The sequence below is a fragment of the Urocampus carinirostris genome, chromosome 7 (genome assembly GCF_059441175.1).
Source record: "Urocampus carinirostris isolate Australia breed hairy pipefish chromosome 7, RoL_Ucar_1.0, whole genome shotgun sequence".
Lineage (NCBI taxonomy): Eukaryota > Metazoa > Chordata > Actinopteri > Syngnathiformes > Syngnathidae > Urocampus > Urocampus carinirostris.
Genome location: NC_142355.1, coordinates 2,387,583 through 2,406,517, shown reverse-complemented (window position 1 = coordinate 2,406,517; position 18,935 = coordinate 2,387,583). Strand labels below are relative to the sequence as shown.

General features: G+C 40.2%; 1 protein-coding gene across 2 annotated transcripts in view; it reads right to left on the bottom strand.

Moving 5' to 3' along the window:
• LOC148362105 (excitatory amino acid transporter 2-like) overlaps nucleotides 1–18,935 on the bottom strand; it is a 105,484-nt gene that overhangs the window by 53,785 nt on the left and 32,764 nt on the right. For both annotated transcript variants that reach the window (XM_088339538.1, XM_088339539.1), the window contains exon 2: nucleotides 270–409. In XM_088339538.1, coding sequence (XP_088195664.1) covers nucleotides 270–399 — 130 coding nt within the window. In that variant the 5' untranslated portion in view covers nucleotides 400–409. The remainder of the gene's footprint in view (nucleotides 1–269; nucleotides 410–18,935) is intronic.

The following is an 18,935-nucleotide window of genomic DNA, read 5'->3' as shown; positions in this document are numbered from 1 at the left end:
TGATCAAGTGAGTTGTCTGTCCCCGTGTGCCCTGCGATCGGCTGGCAACCAGTTCGGGGTGTCCCCTGCCCACTGCCCGATGATTGCTGGGATGGGCTCCAGCACCCCCGTGACCCTACTGAGGATAAACGGTGCAGCTAATGGGATGAGATGAGCTGAAGTTAAAGTAACCCTACCCAACCCTGCCCGTGACTCACAAAAAATGCCCACCCCTGGTCCAAACCTTGCAGACGACTGCTTCTATTTCATGTAGCAAACCGAGTACTGACCAAGGACGGTGAGCGTGAGCAGGAGATTCTTGAAGAGCTTGGAGCAGATTTTGGCACACTTAGACTGAGGCCGGGCCTCGATGGGCTCCAGGTGACTCTCGTGCATCCTCACCTCCACTTGTTTAGGCATATTGTTGGCACTGCAATAAGACAAAAACAAGCTTGAGATGAAAAATTCCATCTATTGAGTCAGGAAGCAGCAACTGTTGAAAAAAATGAGTTTAATTTGGAGCTGTCACTCTAATACCAGTCTCCCCAGTTTCTATGGCAGCCAGCAGATGGAATCTGACGACAATCTGCCGACTGTAAAGATGCAGCTACTCGAGAGCAATGTGTGTGTGCAACTGCGCACTACCCGGAAAATCTAGCCGGCTCACAAAAATCAGGGCTCGAAATTGCGAATTAAGAAGCGAATGAAGTCAAAGGTACAGTGTATGAAGGTAAAAATACAAGGGTTCCCCTGACGCTGTGTTCTAAATGCGGTATTTGGAAGTCAAGGTCAAAGTAGAACGAAGTCGAGTAAAGTCAGTAGAGTTTTTTGAGAACCGGCTTCTTCGGCTCGGCTCACTAAAAGGAACCGGCTCTTTCGGGTCCTAAACGGCTCTTCAGGTTGTTTTTGCTTCTTTCATCCCTATATGACCAAATATTATGTAAATGTATGCAGGAAAGGGGGAAATAGAGCAAAAAAGAAAAAAATACCAACAATGAAACAGTAGTGAAAAGCTGAGGAAAAAAGGAACAAACGGAAGAGAAAAAAAGAAGGAAAAATTCAGAAAAAAGCCAGAAAAAAAGAAAAGAAACAAACAAAGGAAAAAAAAGTTAATAGAGAACAAAAAGAAAAAAGTAACAGCTAGGAAAAAATAAACACAATGAGATATTTTTTCAAGGAATTAAAAAAAAAAATAGAAAAAAAACGGAAAAAGAAGAAAAAGTTTGTGTTGCATTCGAAAAATTTCTTTCTTGTTGCCAACATTGTACTTCCACTCAAAAATGTGATTAAATACAGTTTTGTATCTTACAACCGACTAAATAATCCCCCCAAAATGTTAATATTTTGCGACAAAATATATCAGGAAATAAAAAGAAATGCAAATCTTCTGAAAGAATTGTAATAACAAATGACATTTGTAGGCCGTACAACTTTTGCAATAATACATGAGTCAATTCATTCAAAAGTGAAAACATTTTTTTGCATTGCCAGGAAACTCAGCAAAATGTAACGTGATGTCGAGTTTTGGACATGTTTGATCATGGATTAGTTGCCACACTTGGGATTACTGTTGCTCACTGCTGTTTCAAGCGTTGCTCACCGACTTTGTGTGAAGGCTCAGACCCGTGAGGAAAATGACAGGGAACATTGCTCGAGAGGATGCTTGAAACACTTGAGAGCGTTTATTAAAAGCAGATTCCTAATGCTGTCTTGTGTGGCTTTTCGTAATGGGCAGGACACTTTATTAGCGTGATCCATTGCAGCAGTTTGCCCATCGACTCTCCCAGCACTGTAACAATGTTGTGGTCTGTTGTTTGAAGTGATAGTGTATTCATGGGGCGAATCCCGGCTCGTCCGTGTTACATGTTGAAGTGTCCTTGGGTAAGACACTGAACCCCTAATACCCCCAATAAGCAGGTGAGCGCCTTACATGGCTGCAAGGCCGCTATTGGGAAATGTGAAGCACACTGTAAAGCGCTTTGGGAAGTCTTGACTTGAAAAGCGCTATAGAAATGCAGATCATTTCATTTCATTCATTCACCACCGGTACTTGCTCTATCCTAGAATGAAAACTAAGTGTGTGCTTTCAAATAAGTTGCACTGCAGTAGCCCAAAAATGATACTGTAATTTGTTATTAATAAAATATAAAAAATGTGGTTACAACAAGGTGCGTTACTTTGCTGCTTATTTAAAATGGTTCACACATTTAAACATCATCTAATCCACAGGTGCCAAACAGGCGGCCCGCGGGCCAGATCAGGCCCGCTAGGGGATTGAATCCGGCCCGCTAGACAACAACCAGAAAAGCGCAAGAGAAAAACAAGCTGCAGGTTGAAATATGTTCACTTGATGTTGCCAAAGCCAGATGGCTCGAACAAAGACACTGTACTTGTATTTATTTATTTCTCTCTCTCTCTCTCTCTCTTTCTCTCTCTCTCTTTTCCACCCCTTTTCTCCCACTCTCTGTCTCCGTCTCTTTCACTCTCCGTATCTCTCTTTTTCTCTTCCTTTGTTGCTCTTTGTCTCTTTCTCTCTCTGTGTCTTTTTTACTTATTTTGCGCTAATTTCCTTTTTTCCTTTTCTCTCCATGCTTTTTTTTTCTCTTTTCTCTCCTACTGTTTCTCTATTTCTCTTTGGATTTCTTTATTCCTCTCCCTTTCTTTCCCCCTCTCTCACGACTTTTTATCTTTTGTTTCTCACGCTCTCCCCCTCTTTCTCTTTCTTTGTCCCGCCCACTCTCCTTTTCCCTCCCGCTTTCTCTTATTTCTTTATCTCTCTTTTTTTTCTCTTTAATCTTCTAGTCCGGCCCCCGACAGAATGTTTGTTCTATCGAGGTAAAATGAGTTTGACACCCCTGATCTAATCGGTACCTGTTCCCCCCACCATCAGGACAGATTTACAAAAGAATTAACCTGACATGCATGTTTTTGAAATGTGGGAGGAAACCGGAGTGCCCGGAGGAAACCCACGCAAGCACGGGGAGAACATGCAAACTCCACACCGAAGGTTTGATCTCATAACCTCATGACCTCATTACTGTGCTGCACATGCGCTAATATATATTATATGTATATATATACACTTACTTACTCTATTTGCTACAGTTCTTTAAATTCTAAAGCATAGTTCTCGGAAATTAAATCACAAATGAACTCCGATAGCTGCCATCCATCAATAAGAATCCTGTAGTATTGCAGCAGAGGCAGATTGCTTAAAGGAAATGATCCCACTCTGACATTTGGCCTTACTGCCTGTAGTTCAGGGCTACAATATATGTCTCAGCCACTTCATTTGTGTCTTGTCCTTGTACCCGCCCCCGGTGGTTGACAATGCTGTGGAAGACCATAACCAATGTTCCCTCTAAGCTGCGTGTGTGCGCTACCCAGGGCTTTTCCGCACAAGAAAATCTAGCCAGCTCACAAAAATCAGGGCTCGAAATTGCTAATTAAGAAGCGAATTAAGTCAAAGTTACAGTGCATGAAGGTAAAAATACACGGGTTTCCCTGACGCTGTGTTCTAAATGCGGTATTTTGAAGTCAATGTCGAAGTAGAACGAAGTTGAGTAAAGTCAGTAGAACCGGCTTTTTCGGCTCGGAACCGGCTTTTTCGGCTCGGCTCACTAAAAGGAACCAACTCCTTTGGGTCCGAAACGGCTCTCCGGGTTGTTTTTGCTTATTTCATCCCTATATGACCAACTATTATGTAAAATTATGCACAAAATGAGTTGAAGGAGTGGGGCAAATAGAAAAAAAAAAATAAAAAAAAATACCCAATTGAAAAAGTAGTGAAAAGCTGAGAAAAAAGAAACGAAAGGAAAAGAAAAAAGAAGGAAAAATCCAGGAAAAAGCCAGAAAAAAAGAAAAGTAAGAAACAAAGGAAAAAAAAGTAAATAGCGAACCAAAAGAAAATAGTAACAGTAGGAAAAAATAAACACAATGAGATTATTTTTAAAGAAATTAAAATAAAATGGAAAAAAACAGGGGAAAAAAAAGAAAAATGTTGTGTTGCATTCAAACAATTTCCAATCATACCAAGTCAATTTTGTTGCCAGCATTGTACTTCCACTAAAAAATGTGATTAAATACAGTTGTGTATCGTGCAACCGACAAACAAAAGTAAGTGAAAAAAAGAAGGAAAAATTCAGAAAAAAAGCCAGAAAAAAAGAAAAGAAAGAAACAAGGGAAAAAAGTAAATAGAGAACAAAAAGAAAAAAGTAACAGATAGGAAAAAATAAACACAATGAGATTTTTTTAAAGGAATTAAAAAAAAAATAGAAAAAAACCTGGGGAAAGAAGAAAAAGTTTGTGTTGCATTTACATAATTTCCAATTATACCAAGTCAATCTTGTTGCCGAAATTGTGCTTCTACTAAAAAATGTGATTAAATACAGTTGTGTATCGTACAACTAATGACTTAGTTGCCACACTTGGGATTGCTGTTGCTCACTGTTGTTTCAAGTATTGCTCACCGACTTTGTGTGAATGCTCAAAACCTGTGTAAAATTAGAGGGAACATTGACCATAACCCTCAAATATTTATCTGTATATTGAAGCAAGTACATATTAAAATATTATAAAAAACATCTTCCAGTTTTTTTTTCTACGTTTTTTTTTTTCTACTACACAAATGAATTTGCAAAGTTGCCTGTTCTGTTAATTCTGCTTTCAATGATGGATACCATCAAAGGGTATTTCATAAGGTGCCGTTATGATGTTTTTATACTATGATTGTGCACTGTTTGCCATTAGCCAATCACTGTTCATTTTACCTCTGAAAAGTGATTTATTTTCTTTTTTTTTTCTGGCTTTTCTCAGAATTTTTCCTTCTTTTTTCTCTTCTTTTTGTTTCATGTTCTCTCAGCTTTTCACGACTTTTTCATTTTGGTATTCTTTTGTTGTTGCTATATTTCCCCCCTTCCTGCATAATTTGACATAATATTTGGTCATATAGGGATTAAAGAAGCAAAAACAACCCGAAGAGCCGTTTGGGACCCGAAAGAGCCGGTACTTTTTAGTGAGCCGAGTCGAAGAAGCCGGTTCTCGAAAAACTCTTCTGACTTTACTCAACTTCGTTCTACTTCGACCTTGACTTCCAAATACTACATTTATAACACAACGTCAGGGGAACCCTTGTATTTTACCTTCGTGCACTATAACTTTGACTTAATTCGCTTCTTAACTAGCAATTTCGAGCCCTGATTTTTGTGAGCTGGCTAGATTTTATTGTGCCAGGAAAAGCTCTGGGTAGTGCACAATTGCGCTCACACGCAGCTTAGAGGGAACATTGATCGATACTGAAAAAGCTTTCTTTTTCCCTGTTATTTTCTTTTTTTTTAATTCCTTTAAAAAATCTCATTGTGTGTATTGTTTCCTAGCTGTTCCTTTTTTTCTTTTTGTTCTCTATTTACTTTTTTTCCTTTGTTTCTTTCTTTTCTTTTTTTTCTGGCCTTTTTTTCTGAAATGTTCCTTCTTTTTTCTCTTCCTTTTGTTTCTTTTTTTCTCAGCTTTTCACTACTTTTTCATTTCGGTATTTTTTTTGCTCTATTACCCCCCTTCCTACATAATTTTAGATAATATTTGGTCATGTAGGGATTAAAGAAGCAAAAACAACCCAGAGAGCCGTTTGGGACCCAAAAGAGCCGGTGCATTTTAGTGAGCCGAGCCAAAGAAGCCGGTTCTCGAAAAACTCTACTGACTTTTCTCAACTTCGTTCTACTTCGACATTGACTTCAAAATACCGCACGGGAACCCTTGTATTCTTCACGCACTGTACCTTTGACTTAATTCGCTTCTCAATTAGCAATTTTGAGCCCTGATTTTTGTGATTGGCTAGATTTTCTTGGGCGGGGACAAGCTCTGGGTAGTGCGCAATTGTACACACACGCAGTTTAGAGGGAACATTGGTGTTGAGAACCAATTAATCACTGACAAAGGCTAGTGTACTTTAGATACTAATGATTACACACACAAACACACTCAAAACTCCTCCAGCTTTTTGTATTCATGTGAGATGGACAATAGGAACACCACCTGGGCAGCTTCCAGGCACACAGATGGAGCGTTGTGATCTCCTCTTATTAACTTCAAAGTCAAGTGTGAAATACAGGAAAAACATGCAAACAGACGGCAAAGCATTTTTTCTATTTTAACACGGTTTCTATTTTTTATACGCCGGGCGAAGAAACCCGAAGAAAAATAGGCAGGGAGGAAAATGAGCAGTACTGCAGATCTACTGTAAGAGAAATGAGGAGTTCATTTAAATTGTTCACACCAGTCACATTATTTTTAGCACTGAGCGGGCAGGAAGCACATGTTAAATGTCATGGAGGTCGGATATTATTCTGTTGTCTGACTCATTAGGGCCCTTCTCGCCAATGATATATGGCAGCATGAAATTGGGGGTGAAAAAGAGATCATAAGCAGGGTTCGGTAGGGTTACTTTAACTGGATTACTTTCAATAACTTTTGGATGACTCCAATACCAAATATGCTAATAAAAGACAAAAAAACTAAATACGAATAAAATGATGACTCACAACACGTGGTAAGCTTTCTCTCCTGGCTTTGATCTCTTTGATCTCCGGCAAAACGAACATTAAATGCGACGGAAACAAAATGAAAATAAATCCAAACAGCTTTTTGCCGTTCCATGTGTTCCGTTACTCCCAAGCCTGCAAAAAATTGAGTCATTTTATTCATATTTAGTTTCTTTTGTCTTTAATTAGCATATTTGGTATTGGAGTAATCCAAAAGTAATTGAAAGTAATCCAATTCAAGTAACCCAACCCAACCCTGCTATTAAGGACATGGAGTCATTGTGCTATAACAGGAAGTGTGTATCGTTGCCAGGGTTGGGTAGGGTTACTTTAACTTGATTACTTTCAACAACTTTTGGATTACTCCAATAGCAAATATGCTAATAAAAGACAAAAGAAACTCAATATGAATAAAATGATGACTCACAACACGTGGTAGGCTTTCTCTCCTGGCTTTGATCTTTTTGATCTCCGGCAAAACGAACATAAAATGCTACAGAAACAAAACAGCTTTTTGCCGTTCCATGTATTCCGTTACTCCCCAAGCCTGCACAAAATGTCATTTTATTCATATTTAGTTTCTTTTGTCTTTTATGAGCATATTTGGTATTGGAGTAATCCAAAAGTAATTGAAAGTAATCCAGTTAAAGTAACCCTACCCAACCCTGTTCATAAGTTTAAACACATTTTGCATACCTGTCAACCTGTAAGTTTTTGCCGTACAAAGTACGTTTATTATGCATTTTAAGACGTGTACGACGTACGAGAAAATCTGTACAGAAAAACGCAATTATGGGTACCATCGGGTATACACCTTCTATCACCAAACGGCAAATCAGTCAAGCCAAACGAGTTCGCCGCGGAAGCCTCTATCTCGGTATTGTTTTTTTCATTGCAAAACGAAGCGAGCGGTTTGATGCTACTGTGAGCATGCGTCTACTGCCTGGGGATTTCCCATCATGCATCATTTCGTGGTAGTTGTGTAGTGAAAGGAAACACATGTACAATATAACATGTTAAACGACAATAAATAAACACATTTGAAAAAAAAATATGGTGTAAGATTATTTTGTAAGGGAAAATACGACGGTTTGTAAGGGCATTGAGCCATGGAGGTTGACGGGTATGCATTTTGGGTAGTTTTAAAAAAAAATAGATTGCAGTACAGGCAGGGTTAGGGAGTAACAGGATTTGTGAAAAATTGTCCCCCTATTCCAAGAGAGATGGCTGATCGGAAGGCACAAATATCGGAAATAGATCTCTCCATCCATCCATTCATCCATCTCTCCATCCATCCATCCATCTATCTATCTATACTTTTATCCATCCATCTCTCTATCCATCCATCCATCTATCTATATATACTTTTATCCATCCATCTCTCCATCCATCCATCCATCTCTCCATCCATCCATCTATCTATCCTTTTATCTATCCATCCATCTATCTATCTATCTCTCCATCCATCTCTCCATCCATCCATCCATCCATCCATCCATCTCTCCATTCCTCCATCCATCCATCCACATCTCTATACTTTTATCCATCCATCCATCCATATATCTATACTTTTATCCCTCTATCTATCCATCTATCTATCCATCTATCTATCTATCTATCTATCTATCTATCGATCTATCTATCGATCTATCTATCTATCTATCTATCTATCTATCTATCTCTCTCTCTATCTCTCTATCTCTCTCTCTATCTCTCTCTCTATCTATCTATCTATCTATCTATCTATCTATCTATCTATCTATCTATCTATCTATCTATCTATCTATCTATCTATCTATCTATCTATCTATCTATCTATCTATCTATCTATCTATCTATCTATCTATCTATCTATCTATCTATCTATCTATCTATCTATCTATCTATCTATCTATCTATCCATCCATCCATCTATCTATCTATCTATCTATCTATCTATCTATCTATCTATCTATCTATCTATCTATCTATCTATCTATCTATCTATCTATCTATCTATCTATCTATCTATCTATCTATCTATCTACCTCGGTCATATCCCTCAAGACGGGTGACCGACAGCAAGACAAACACCTACAATAACAAAGAAAATAAAAGGGAAAAAAATAGCAAAAAACACACAACAAATTTTTGGGGGACCATGGCCAACCCAATTGCCCAAACACCCAAACAAGTTAGGCACCCCGGCACCTAAGTTGGTCATGCTTTCGTCCCTCCAGATGACCTTTCCGATGATGCAAATGCAAAACGGACTTACTTCATTTCAGGGGGGGATGCGGTTACAGGTATGTGTATCAACCAGTGGTCACTTCTCCAGCTTTGGTCTACAAAAAGCCTATCTGTCTCTGAAAAATCACGAGAGCTCCATGTGAGGATGAAAAGTGGCGCAACAGCGGATTGGGTTCTGGTGGTTCTCGGTTCCCCTCGCCTTGTCGGTTTGCGTCCACTTGGATCAAACCACCGAACAAGCCCCTGTGAGGGTCCACCTGAACTGTCCAGTCCTGATGTCCACAGACATCCACCCACCCTGATGTTAAACACCCACCCCCAAACTCCAGAACCAACACCTCATGCCCAATGTTCCCTGTAATTTTCCAGTGGTCTGAGCGTTCACACAAAGTCGGTGAGCAACGCTTGAAACAACAGTGAGCAACCATAATCCCAAGTGTGGCAAGATCATTAATCATCAAACATGTCCAAAACTTGACATCAAGTTACATTTTGCTGAGTTTCCGGCAATGCAAAAACAATTTTCTCTTTTGAATGAATTGACTCATGTACTATTGCAAAGGTTGTACGGCCTACAAACGTTGTTTGTTTTTACAATTCTTTCACAAGATATCCATTTTTTTTAATTTCCTGACATATTTTGTCGCATAATATTAACATTTTTGGGGGCTTATTGAGTCGGTTGTAAGATACAGAACTGTACTTAATCACATTTTTTAGTGGAAGTACAATGTTGGCAACAAGATTGACTTGATATAATTGGAAATTATTCGAATGCAACACTTTTTATTAATTTTTCCGTGTTTTTTTCTACTTTTAAAAAAAAATCTTTAAAAAAATCTTATTGTGTTTATTTTTTCCGAGCTGTTACTTTTTTCTTTTTGTTCTCTATTTACTTTTTTCCTACATTTCTTTCTTTTCTTTTTTTCTGTCTTTTTTCTAAATTTTTCCTTCTTTTTTTCTCTTCCTTTTGTTTCTTTTTTTCTCAGCTTTTCACTACTTTTTCATTTTGGTATTTGTTTCTTTTTTGTTCTATACCCCCCTTCCTTTAAGTCGTTTTGTGCATAATTTTACATTATATTTGGTCATGTTGGGATTAAAGAAGCAAAAACAACCCGAAGAGCCATTTAGGACCCGAAAGAGCCGATTCCTTTTAGTGAGCCGAGCCGAAGAAGCCAGTTCTCGACAAATTCTACTAACTTTACTCAACTTCGTGCTACTTCGACTCGACTTCAAAATACCGCATGTAGGACACAACGTCAGGGGAACCCGTGTATTTTAACCTTCATGCACTGTATTTTTGACTCAAGTCCCTTCTTAATTAGTATTTTTGAGCCCTCATTTTTGTGCGCTGGCTAGATCTTCTTGTGCGCTGAGAATGTGCGAGCAGTGTGCAATTGCGCACGCGCGCAGCTTGGAGGGAACACTGCTCATGCCAAACACACACACATATACACAAAAAATCAAAGTGGTGAGAATCAGAGGGGAGAAATGATTATCTGATCCACAATCCCTGGGACCCTCCAATCCCTGGACACTGTAATCCCCACTCCCACTCTGCTCCATCCTCTGTGGAATCTAGCAATAATGACGGCTGCTAATGGCTCAATATGCGTAGCTTTACAAGTTAAAGGTTTGCGACTTAACATCAGTTCGCTGTCCTGATGGGGAGCAGATGCCAGTTCAGGGTTATACTTGCTTGTATGGTTACGCAACGACATGCATGTTGTAAAGTATAGTCTAGATCAGGGGTCGGCAACCTATGGCACGCGTGCCAGTAGTGGCGTGTAAGGGGTTAACCAGTGGCACGGGAGCGCATGGCCAAATAATAATGATTTTTTTGTCTAAAGCGCATTTACCTGAAATTTAGACATCTTCTGTTGCGTGGCCTGTTATTTAAAAGATTTACTTTAGGCTTTACGTGAGTTTGCCCGGCGCCTCGCAGAGAGAGATAGAGAGAGAGAGAGAGAGAGACCCAGCCAACGAAAGACACACGTGTGATAAATGATCAAATCATGACTGCTACACGAACGAAAACATCCCGTTTCCAGCCAGTGTGGACAGACGAATGAGGCTTTGTGCCAAAAATGACCGTGCTGTTTCGTGCATTATGCCCCGAGCGCGTTGTACCTCGCGCATCAAGTGTCATTACAAGATGAAACATGAGCATCAATTCAAGGCGGAGACATTAAAACGTGCTATTTCCTTGTACACAGACCCTAAAAACATTTGTTGCTGCTAAAAACACCACCACTGAAGCTATCTAACACATTGCTCACTGAATAGCAAAGCAAGGAAAACCATTGACTGATGGCGAATATTTTAAAGAAGCGTGTGCGTGCCTTCTGCATTGCTGCTGTTATTTCAAGTTTTGATATTTTCTGCAACAAGATATCATTGATGAATCGTATAGTAGCTGACCATATTACTTGTTTTTTGATTGTAGTTTATAGTTGATGAAGAATGCTTGATTCTTGTGGTAAAAAGTTGAAGTCAAAATGGCTACAGGACTTTCCTCATGTTGTTCACATATTTTAGTTAATTGATGAACAAGAATAGTGGAAGAGAAATATGTCAGTTTTACCAGTGTGCCGCTGGAATATTAATTTTCCAAAAATGTATTCAGTATTTTTGCACTCTGCAGACGAGGAACTGTAATAGTCATCCATATCAGTAGGTGGCAGTAGATTTTTATATACTTTTTTGTGTACTAATTATCTGCTCAGTGTAGGGCGTACAAGAAAATCTGTACGGAAAAACGCAAATTTGTCAATGATGGGTACCATCCGGTATACTGTACACCAACTATCACTAAACGGCAAATCAATCAAGTCAAAAGAGTTCGCCGCGGTAGCCTCTATCTCGGTAACGTTTTTTTTCGTTGCAAACGAAGCGAGTTGTTTGATGCTACTGTAAGCATGCATCTGCTGCCTTGGATTTCATGTGGTAGTTATGGAGTAAAAGGAAGTCCGTCTTATTTTAGAGAACCGGCTTTTTCGGCTCAACTCATTCAAGAGAGCCGGCTCTCAAACGGCTCCTTTGCTTTGATGCATTATATTACGAATTATTATGTTGTATAAAGAAGTTAAGAAAAAAAGGAAGTATAAAAGGAGAAAATAAAAAAGACAGATTTGTGGCGATCCCTTTTAATCAGTATATTACCAACAATAATTTAATGCAAAAAATGAATTAATAATTGAATAAGAAAATTCTACTTCATTATATTTGCATGTATTTTTCCTTCTAGGGTGAACGTCCAAGCTACTTAATTTTTTAACTTTTTTTTTATAATAAACCTCCTTCATGTCGAGCAACTGAGTATCTCACAACAAAATGAACAATATATATGATATAACGAAACACATGTACAATATAACATGTTAAACTCCATAAATAAACACGTTTGAAAAAAAAAGATGGTGTAAGATTATTTTGTATTTTGGAAGGGAAAATACGACAGTTTGTAAGGGCATGGATTAGGTAAAAAGAAAGGGTGGGCGGGGGTGCGGGTATTGTGTGGGATTTAGAGGGGCTTTATGTTGGAGAGTGACTTTATCCTTGTCATTGGTTTTTTTTGTTAGTGTAGCATGAAATTGGTAAATTTAAGAAAAGGCCTGTTTCACATTCATTCCAAATGCCAAACCTCATAAAACATGGAAAAAGAAGAGGAGTCTCAGAAAAGCACTGAAGCCAGGAGCAAGGTTGCAACAACAATTATCTAAAACACACGAAAGTGAAGTAAAATGTGTCATATATGTATGACATCAATCACACCCTCTGTTTTTACGAGCAAAACACAATCCACCTCCAAAATTCTTAAACGAAATAACAACAATATGTTCTTGTTTAGGGCAGCACGGCGGCGCAGTGGTTAGTGCGGCACAGTTCTAAGGTCATGTGTTCAAATCCAGCTACCAGCCTTCCTGTGGAGTTTGCATGTTCTCCCCGTGCTTGCGTGGGTTTCCTCTGGTTTCCTCCCACATTACCAAAAACATCTATGTCAGGTTAATTGGCCGGTCCAAATTGTCCCTAAGTGTGAATGAGCGAATGTTGTCTGTCTCTGTGTGCTCTGCGATTGGCTGGCAACCAGTTCAGGGTGTCCCCTGCCCACTGCCCGAAGATGGCTAGGATGGGCTCCAGCTCCTCCGTGACCCTACTGAGGATAAGCGGTGCAGATAATGGATGGATGGATGTCCTTGTTTAAAACTGAAAACGGCAGACTTTTACCTAAACGGAAATCAAATGTTATTACTGGATAATTATTCATGGACAAAGATTTGGTCTGGCTTGGAGATGAGGATGAAGATTTTTGTTTTTTGCTTGTTAAAAAAATGGTATAGTTTCAAGGGGAGACAAGCAGTAGTCTAGATATGTTTGAAGGGCGGCAGTAGCTCAGGAGGTAGAGCGCTCGTCTTGGGATCAAGGGATCCCAGTTCGAATCCCGGCTCCTCCATGTTACATGTCGAAGTGTCCTTGGGTAAGACACTGAACCCCTAATGCCCCCAATAAGCAGGTGAGCGCCTTACATGGCTGCACGGCCGCTATTGGGAAATGTGAAGCACACTGGAAAGCGCTTTGGGAAGTCATTGACTTGAAAAGCGCTATATATAAAAATGCAGATCATCATTTGAAGTTTAGTAGACATTCAAAATATGGAGAGAAGACATTTATGTATTTTCAACTTGTCAAGTCAAGTCAAGTCATTTTTATTTGTATAGCCTTTAATCACAAAGAGTCTCAAAGGGCTGCACAGTTCATTGCACAGACTATTATTTCAGACTATTATTACACCATCCCCTGATCTGGAAACAACATAAAGGCAAGGAAAAACTCAAAAACCTCAACATGAGTAAAAGGGAAGAACCTGTTCTAAAGGTCCTTTGCTGAGCCCTCTGCTGAAACCTTTTTTTAAATAAATCTATTTGAATAAATAAAAATAAATAGTTTTTATACATTTTTACAAATAAATATATAAATTAAATATCTCTATATCTCTATCTAGTTGTGAAAGCAGATCTGCCCTAAAGGGTGTGGGCAACAACATAATTGGCAGATAGTGAAAACGATGTGAACAGTTTATGATCGTCAAAACAACGAACATGAGTAACGTGTAACTGTCAAAATAACAAACTGGCATTTTATTCAATTTCCTTTGGAGGTATTCAATCATAAAAACAGAATACATTTATGAATAGGCAACCACAGTTTTTTTGATTAATAATGTGTTTACTTGCGGTAAGAAACAAAAGCATCTGTTTCAGGGGGCAGCCGATTGGTTACCGTCAAAAAAGAATATCGTTGTAGTCAATGTTCCCTCTAAGCTGCGTGTGTGCGCAATTGCGCACTACCCAGAGCTTTTCCAGGCACAAGAAAATCTAGCCAGCTCCCAAAAATCAGGGCTTGAAATGGCTAATTAATTAGCGAATTAACTCAAAGTTACAGTGCATGAAGGGAAAAATACACGGGTTGAGGACAACGAAGTTGAGTAAAGTCAGTAGAGTTTTTGGAGAACCGGCTTCTTCGGCTCGGCTCACTAAAAAGAACCGGCTCTTTAGGGACCCAAACGGCTCTTCAGGTTGTTGTTGCTTCTTTAATCCCTACACGACCAAATATTGTGTAAAATTGTGCACAAAATGACTTAAAAGAAGGGGGTAAAATAGAACACAAAATAAAAAAATAGCAAAATGAAAAAGTAGTGAAAAGCTGAGAAAAAAGAAACGAAAGGAAGAGAAAAAAGAAGGAAAAATCCAGGAAAAAGCCAGAAAAAAAGAAAAGTAACAAACAAAGGAAAAAAAAGTAAATAGCGAACAAAAAAATAGTAACAGTAGGAAAAAAAAAACACAATGAGATTATTTTTAAAGAACATAAAATAAAATGGAAAAAAACAGGGAAAAAAAAAAGAAAAATGTTGTGTTGCATTCAAACAATTTCCAATCATACCAAGTGAATCTTGTTGCCAACATTTTACTTCCACTAAAAAATGTGATTAAATACAGTTGTGTATCTCGCAACCGACTCAATAAGCCCCCCAAAATGTTAGTATTATGGGACAAAAGATATCAGGAAAAAAAAAAAATGAAAATCTTGTGAAAGAATTGTTGTAAAAACAAACGACGTTTGTAGGACGTACAACCTTTGCAATAATATATTTGTCAATTCATTCAAAAGTGAATTTCTTTTTTTCCAATGCTGGAAACTCAACAAAATATAACTTGATGTCAAGTTCTAGACACGTTTAATAATGACTTAGTTGCCACACTTGGGATTGCCGTTGCTCACTGTTGTTTCAAGCGTTGCTCACCGACTGTGTGAACGCTCAGACCCGTAAGGAAAATGACAGCGAACATTGATTCTAATCTCACTGAGTCAAATCGATTTTACTTGTTTTTTTTAGGATATCATATATGGGAATTAGGACCGAATCAATAATGATTGGAGAGTTTGGCACATTTATCAGCTCAAAATACAACAAAATGTATTGGGTTTTTAACATCACCAGATGATCTCAGATTCAATCAAATCAGTTTTAGAATTGAGCCAAGTTTTGATCATGTTTGCACTGCACTTCCCCAAAACTTCATCTCTTGTGGATAAACATCTCATCTCATCTCATTAGCTGCACCGCTTATCCTCAGTAGGGTCGCGGGGATGTCGGAGCCCATCCCAGCAATCATCGGGCAGTGGGCAGGGGACACCCTGAACTGGTTGCCAGCCAATCGCAGGGCACACAGGGACAGACATCTTATTCGCTCATTCACACCTAGGGACAATTTGGACCGGCCAATCCACCTGAAATGCAGGACTTTGGACTGTGGGAGGAAACCGGAGTGCCCGGAGGAAACCCACGCAAGCACGGGGAGAACATGCAAACTCTGCACAGGAAGTCTGGTAGCTGGATTTGAACCCACACAGGAGGTTTCCAAGACCTTAGAACTGTGCCGCACACGCGCTAACCACTGCGCCGACATGCTGCCTGTGGATAAATGTCTCATCTCATCTCATTAGCTGCACCACTTATCCTCAGTAGGGTCGCGGGGATGCTGGAGCCCATCCCAGCAATCATCGGGCAGTGGACAGGGGACACCCTGAACTGGTTGCCAGCCAATCGCAGGGCACACAGGGACAGACAACTCGCTCGCTCATTCACACCTAGGGACAATTTGGACCGGCCAATCCAACTGAAATGCATGTCTTTGGACTGTGGGAGGAAACCGGAGTGCCCGGAGGAAAACCCACGCAAGCACGGGGAGAACATGCAAACTCCGCACAGGAAGTCCGGTAGCTGGATTTGAACCAAGACCTTAGAACTGTGCCGCACGTGCTAACCACTGCTCCACCGTGCTGCCCGTGGATAAATATATCAACGCACTGAAGACTGTGCCTTTGTGGAGTTCCTGGCAAAAGACAGCAAACAACAACGGTCATGATTCATGCAGGGACGAGCAGAGTCCAGCTGATTTGTCTTTGGTCTCCCAGCAGCATGGGCCGCATCGTAGCATTCAGTGGTATGGCATTATTCTAATTAGGGAAATCTGTTAGAAAGCTATTTCCTCTTCAAACAAATGGCCGGCCGCCCAACAAAAGCCCCTGGAATTTTGCTCTTGTTCGGCAAAGGTTGTGTCATGAGAAATCACTCATACCTATTCAAAAGGGCAATTGGTATTGGAGTAATCCAAAAGTAATTGAAAGTAATCAAGTTAAAGGAACCCTACCCAACCCTGGTAGGTAGGTAGGTAGGTAGATAGATAGATAGATAGATAGATAGATAGATAGATAGATAGATAGATAGATAGATAGATAGATAGATAGATAGATAGATAGATAGATAGATAGATAGATAGATAGATAGATAGATAGATAGATAGATAGATAGATAGATAGATAGATAGATAGATAGATAGATAGATAGATAGATAGATAGATAGATAGATAGATGAATGGATAGATGTCTAGATAGATAGATAGATGTCTAGATAGATAGATAGATATATGAATGGATAGATGTCTAGATAGATAGATAGATAGCAGGGTAGGGTAGGGTTACTTTACTTGACGGCGGCGCAGTGGTTAGCGCATGTGCGGCACAGTTCAAGTCTTGGGAACCTCCTGCGTGAGTTCAAATCCAGCTCCAGACTTCCTGTACGGAGTTTGTATGTTCTCCCCGTGCTTGCGTGGGTTTCCTCCGGGCACTCTGGTTTCCTCCCACGTTCCAAAAACATGCATTTCAGGTGAATTGGCCGGTCCAAATTGTCCCTAGGTGTGAATGAGCGAGTGTGTTGTCTGTCCCTGTGTGCCCTGCGATTGGCTGGCAACCAGTTCAGGGTGTCCCCTGCCCACTGCCCGATGATTGCTGGGACCCTACTGAGGATAAGCGGTGTAGCTGATGAGATGAGATGAGAAATTGGGGGTTGAGAGTAAAGAGGTTACAAAGCATCGGTGGAGGTTACTGCGATCCCACCACCTCCTCTTGGCCAAAAGGGGGGCCCGAAAGGGGCCCCGCCGGAGGTAACCATCCTGGCTCTTGGCTGCTACCATGTGAAGTGCTCTGTTTCCTCTCGCTTCCTTTTGAGGGGCTTTGTTCGCCGAGCAAATAGTGGAAGCGGCCCCGAGTTGCCAGTCCAAACTGGCAGGGAAAAAAAAAACAGGGGAGGGTTGAAATGGGAATATAAGAAAACTCCGAGAGGGGAGGGCAATGAGCATGCTGGTTCTTTCAGCCCACTGATGTCATGCCCACCGTGGGAGACCAGCGGCAGGACTAAGATGCCCCTTTTTCTTCCTGCACAAACTCTTTTTTTTTCTTCACCGAGATGAATGAATCTTTCAGAAACCGCGGCTCATTGTGAGTGGTAATCGACGGCGATTATCCCGATTTTATGCTGCCTTCCTAGTGCGTGGAGGTTTCCCCGAGTGCCGGCTTTGAGGGCCGCTGCCATGCAGCCGGGACCACAAGGGGTTGTCGTGGCAACACTTGGCAGTTTCAAGAAAAGGGGATGAAGGGGATACAAAACGCACACCCCTCGGAAGTACACATCAAACACACAAACACACACTGGGGCCAATGTTGGCTGTGATTTTCCAGGGGTCTGAGCGTTCACACAAAGTCGGTGAGCAACGCTTGAAACGACAGTGAGCAACGGCAATCCCAAGTGTGGCAACTCAGTCATTACCAAACATGTCCAAAACTTGACATTTTGCTGAGTTTCCAGCAATGCAAAATTATTTTTCTCTTTTGAATGAATTAACTCATGTACTATTGCAAATGTTGTACGGCCTACAAACGTCATTTGTTTTTACAACACTTCTTTCACAAGATTTCCATTTCTTTTTTTTCCTGGTATCTTTTGTCGCATAATACTAACATTTTGGGGGGCTTTTGAGTCGGTTGCACGATACACAACCATATTTAATCACATTTTTTAGTGGAAGTACAATGTTGGCAACAAGATTCTCACCTCATCTCATCTCATTAGCTGCACCGCTTATCCTCAGTAGGGTCGCGGGGGTGCTGGAGCCCATCCCAGCAATCATCGGGCAGTGGACACCCTGAACTGGTTTCCAGCCAATCGCAGGGCACACGGGGACAGACAACTCACTCGCTCAGTCACACCTAGGGACAATTTGGACCAGCCAATCCACCTGAAGTGCATGTCTTTGGAATGTGGGAGGAAACCGGAGTGCCTGGAGGAAACCCACGCAAGCACGGGGAGAACATACAAACTCCGCACAGTAAGGCCAGGAGCTGGTACTGCCTTGGCAACAAGATTGACTTGGTATAATTGGAAATTATTTGAATGCAACACAAACGTTTTCTTCTTTTTCCCTGTCTTTTTTTCTATTTTTTAAAATTCCTTTTAAAAAATCTCATTGAGTTTATTTTTTCCTAGCTGTTACTTTTTTTCTTTTTTTTCTCTATTTACTTTTTCCTATGTTTCTTTTTTTTCTTTTTTTCCTGGCTTTTTCTGAATTGTTCCTTCTTTTTTCTCTTCCTTTTGTTTCTTTTTTTCTCAGCTTTTCACTCCTTTTTCAGTTTGGTATTTTTTTCTTGTTTGTTCTATCCCCCCTTCCTTTAAGTCATTTTGTGCATCATTTTACATAATATTTGGTCGTATAGGGATGAAAGAAGCAAAAACAACCTGAAGAGCCGTTTGGGACCCGAAAGAGCCGGTTCCTTTTAGTGAGCCGAGCCGAAGA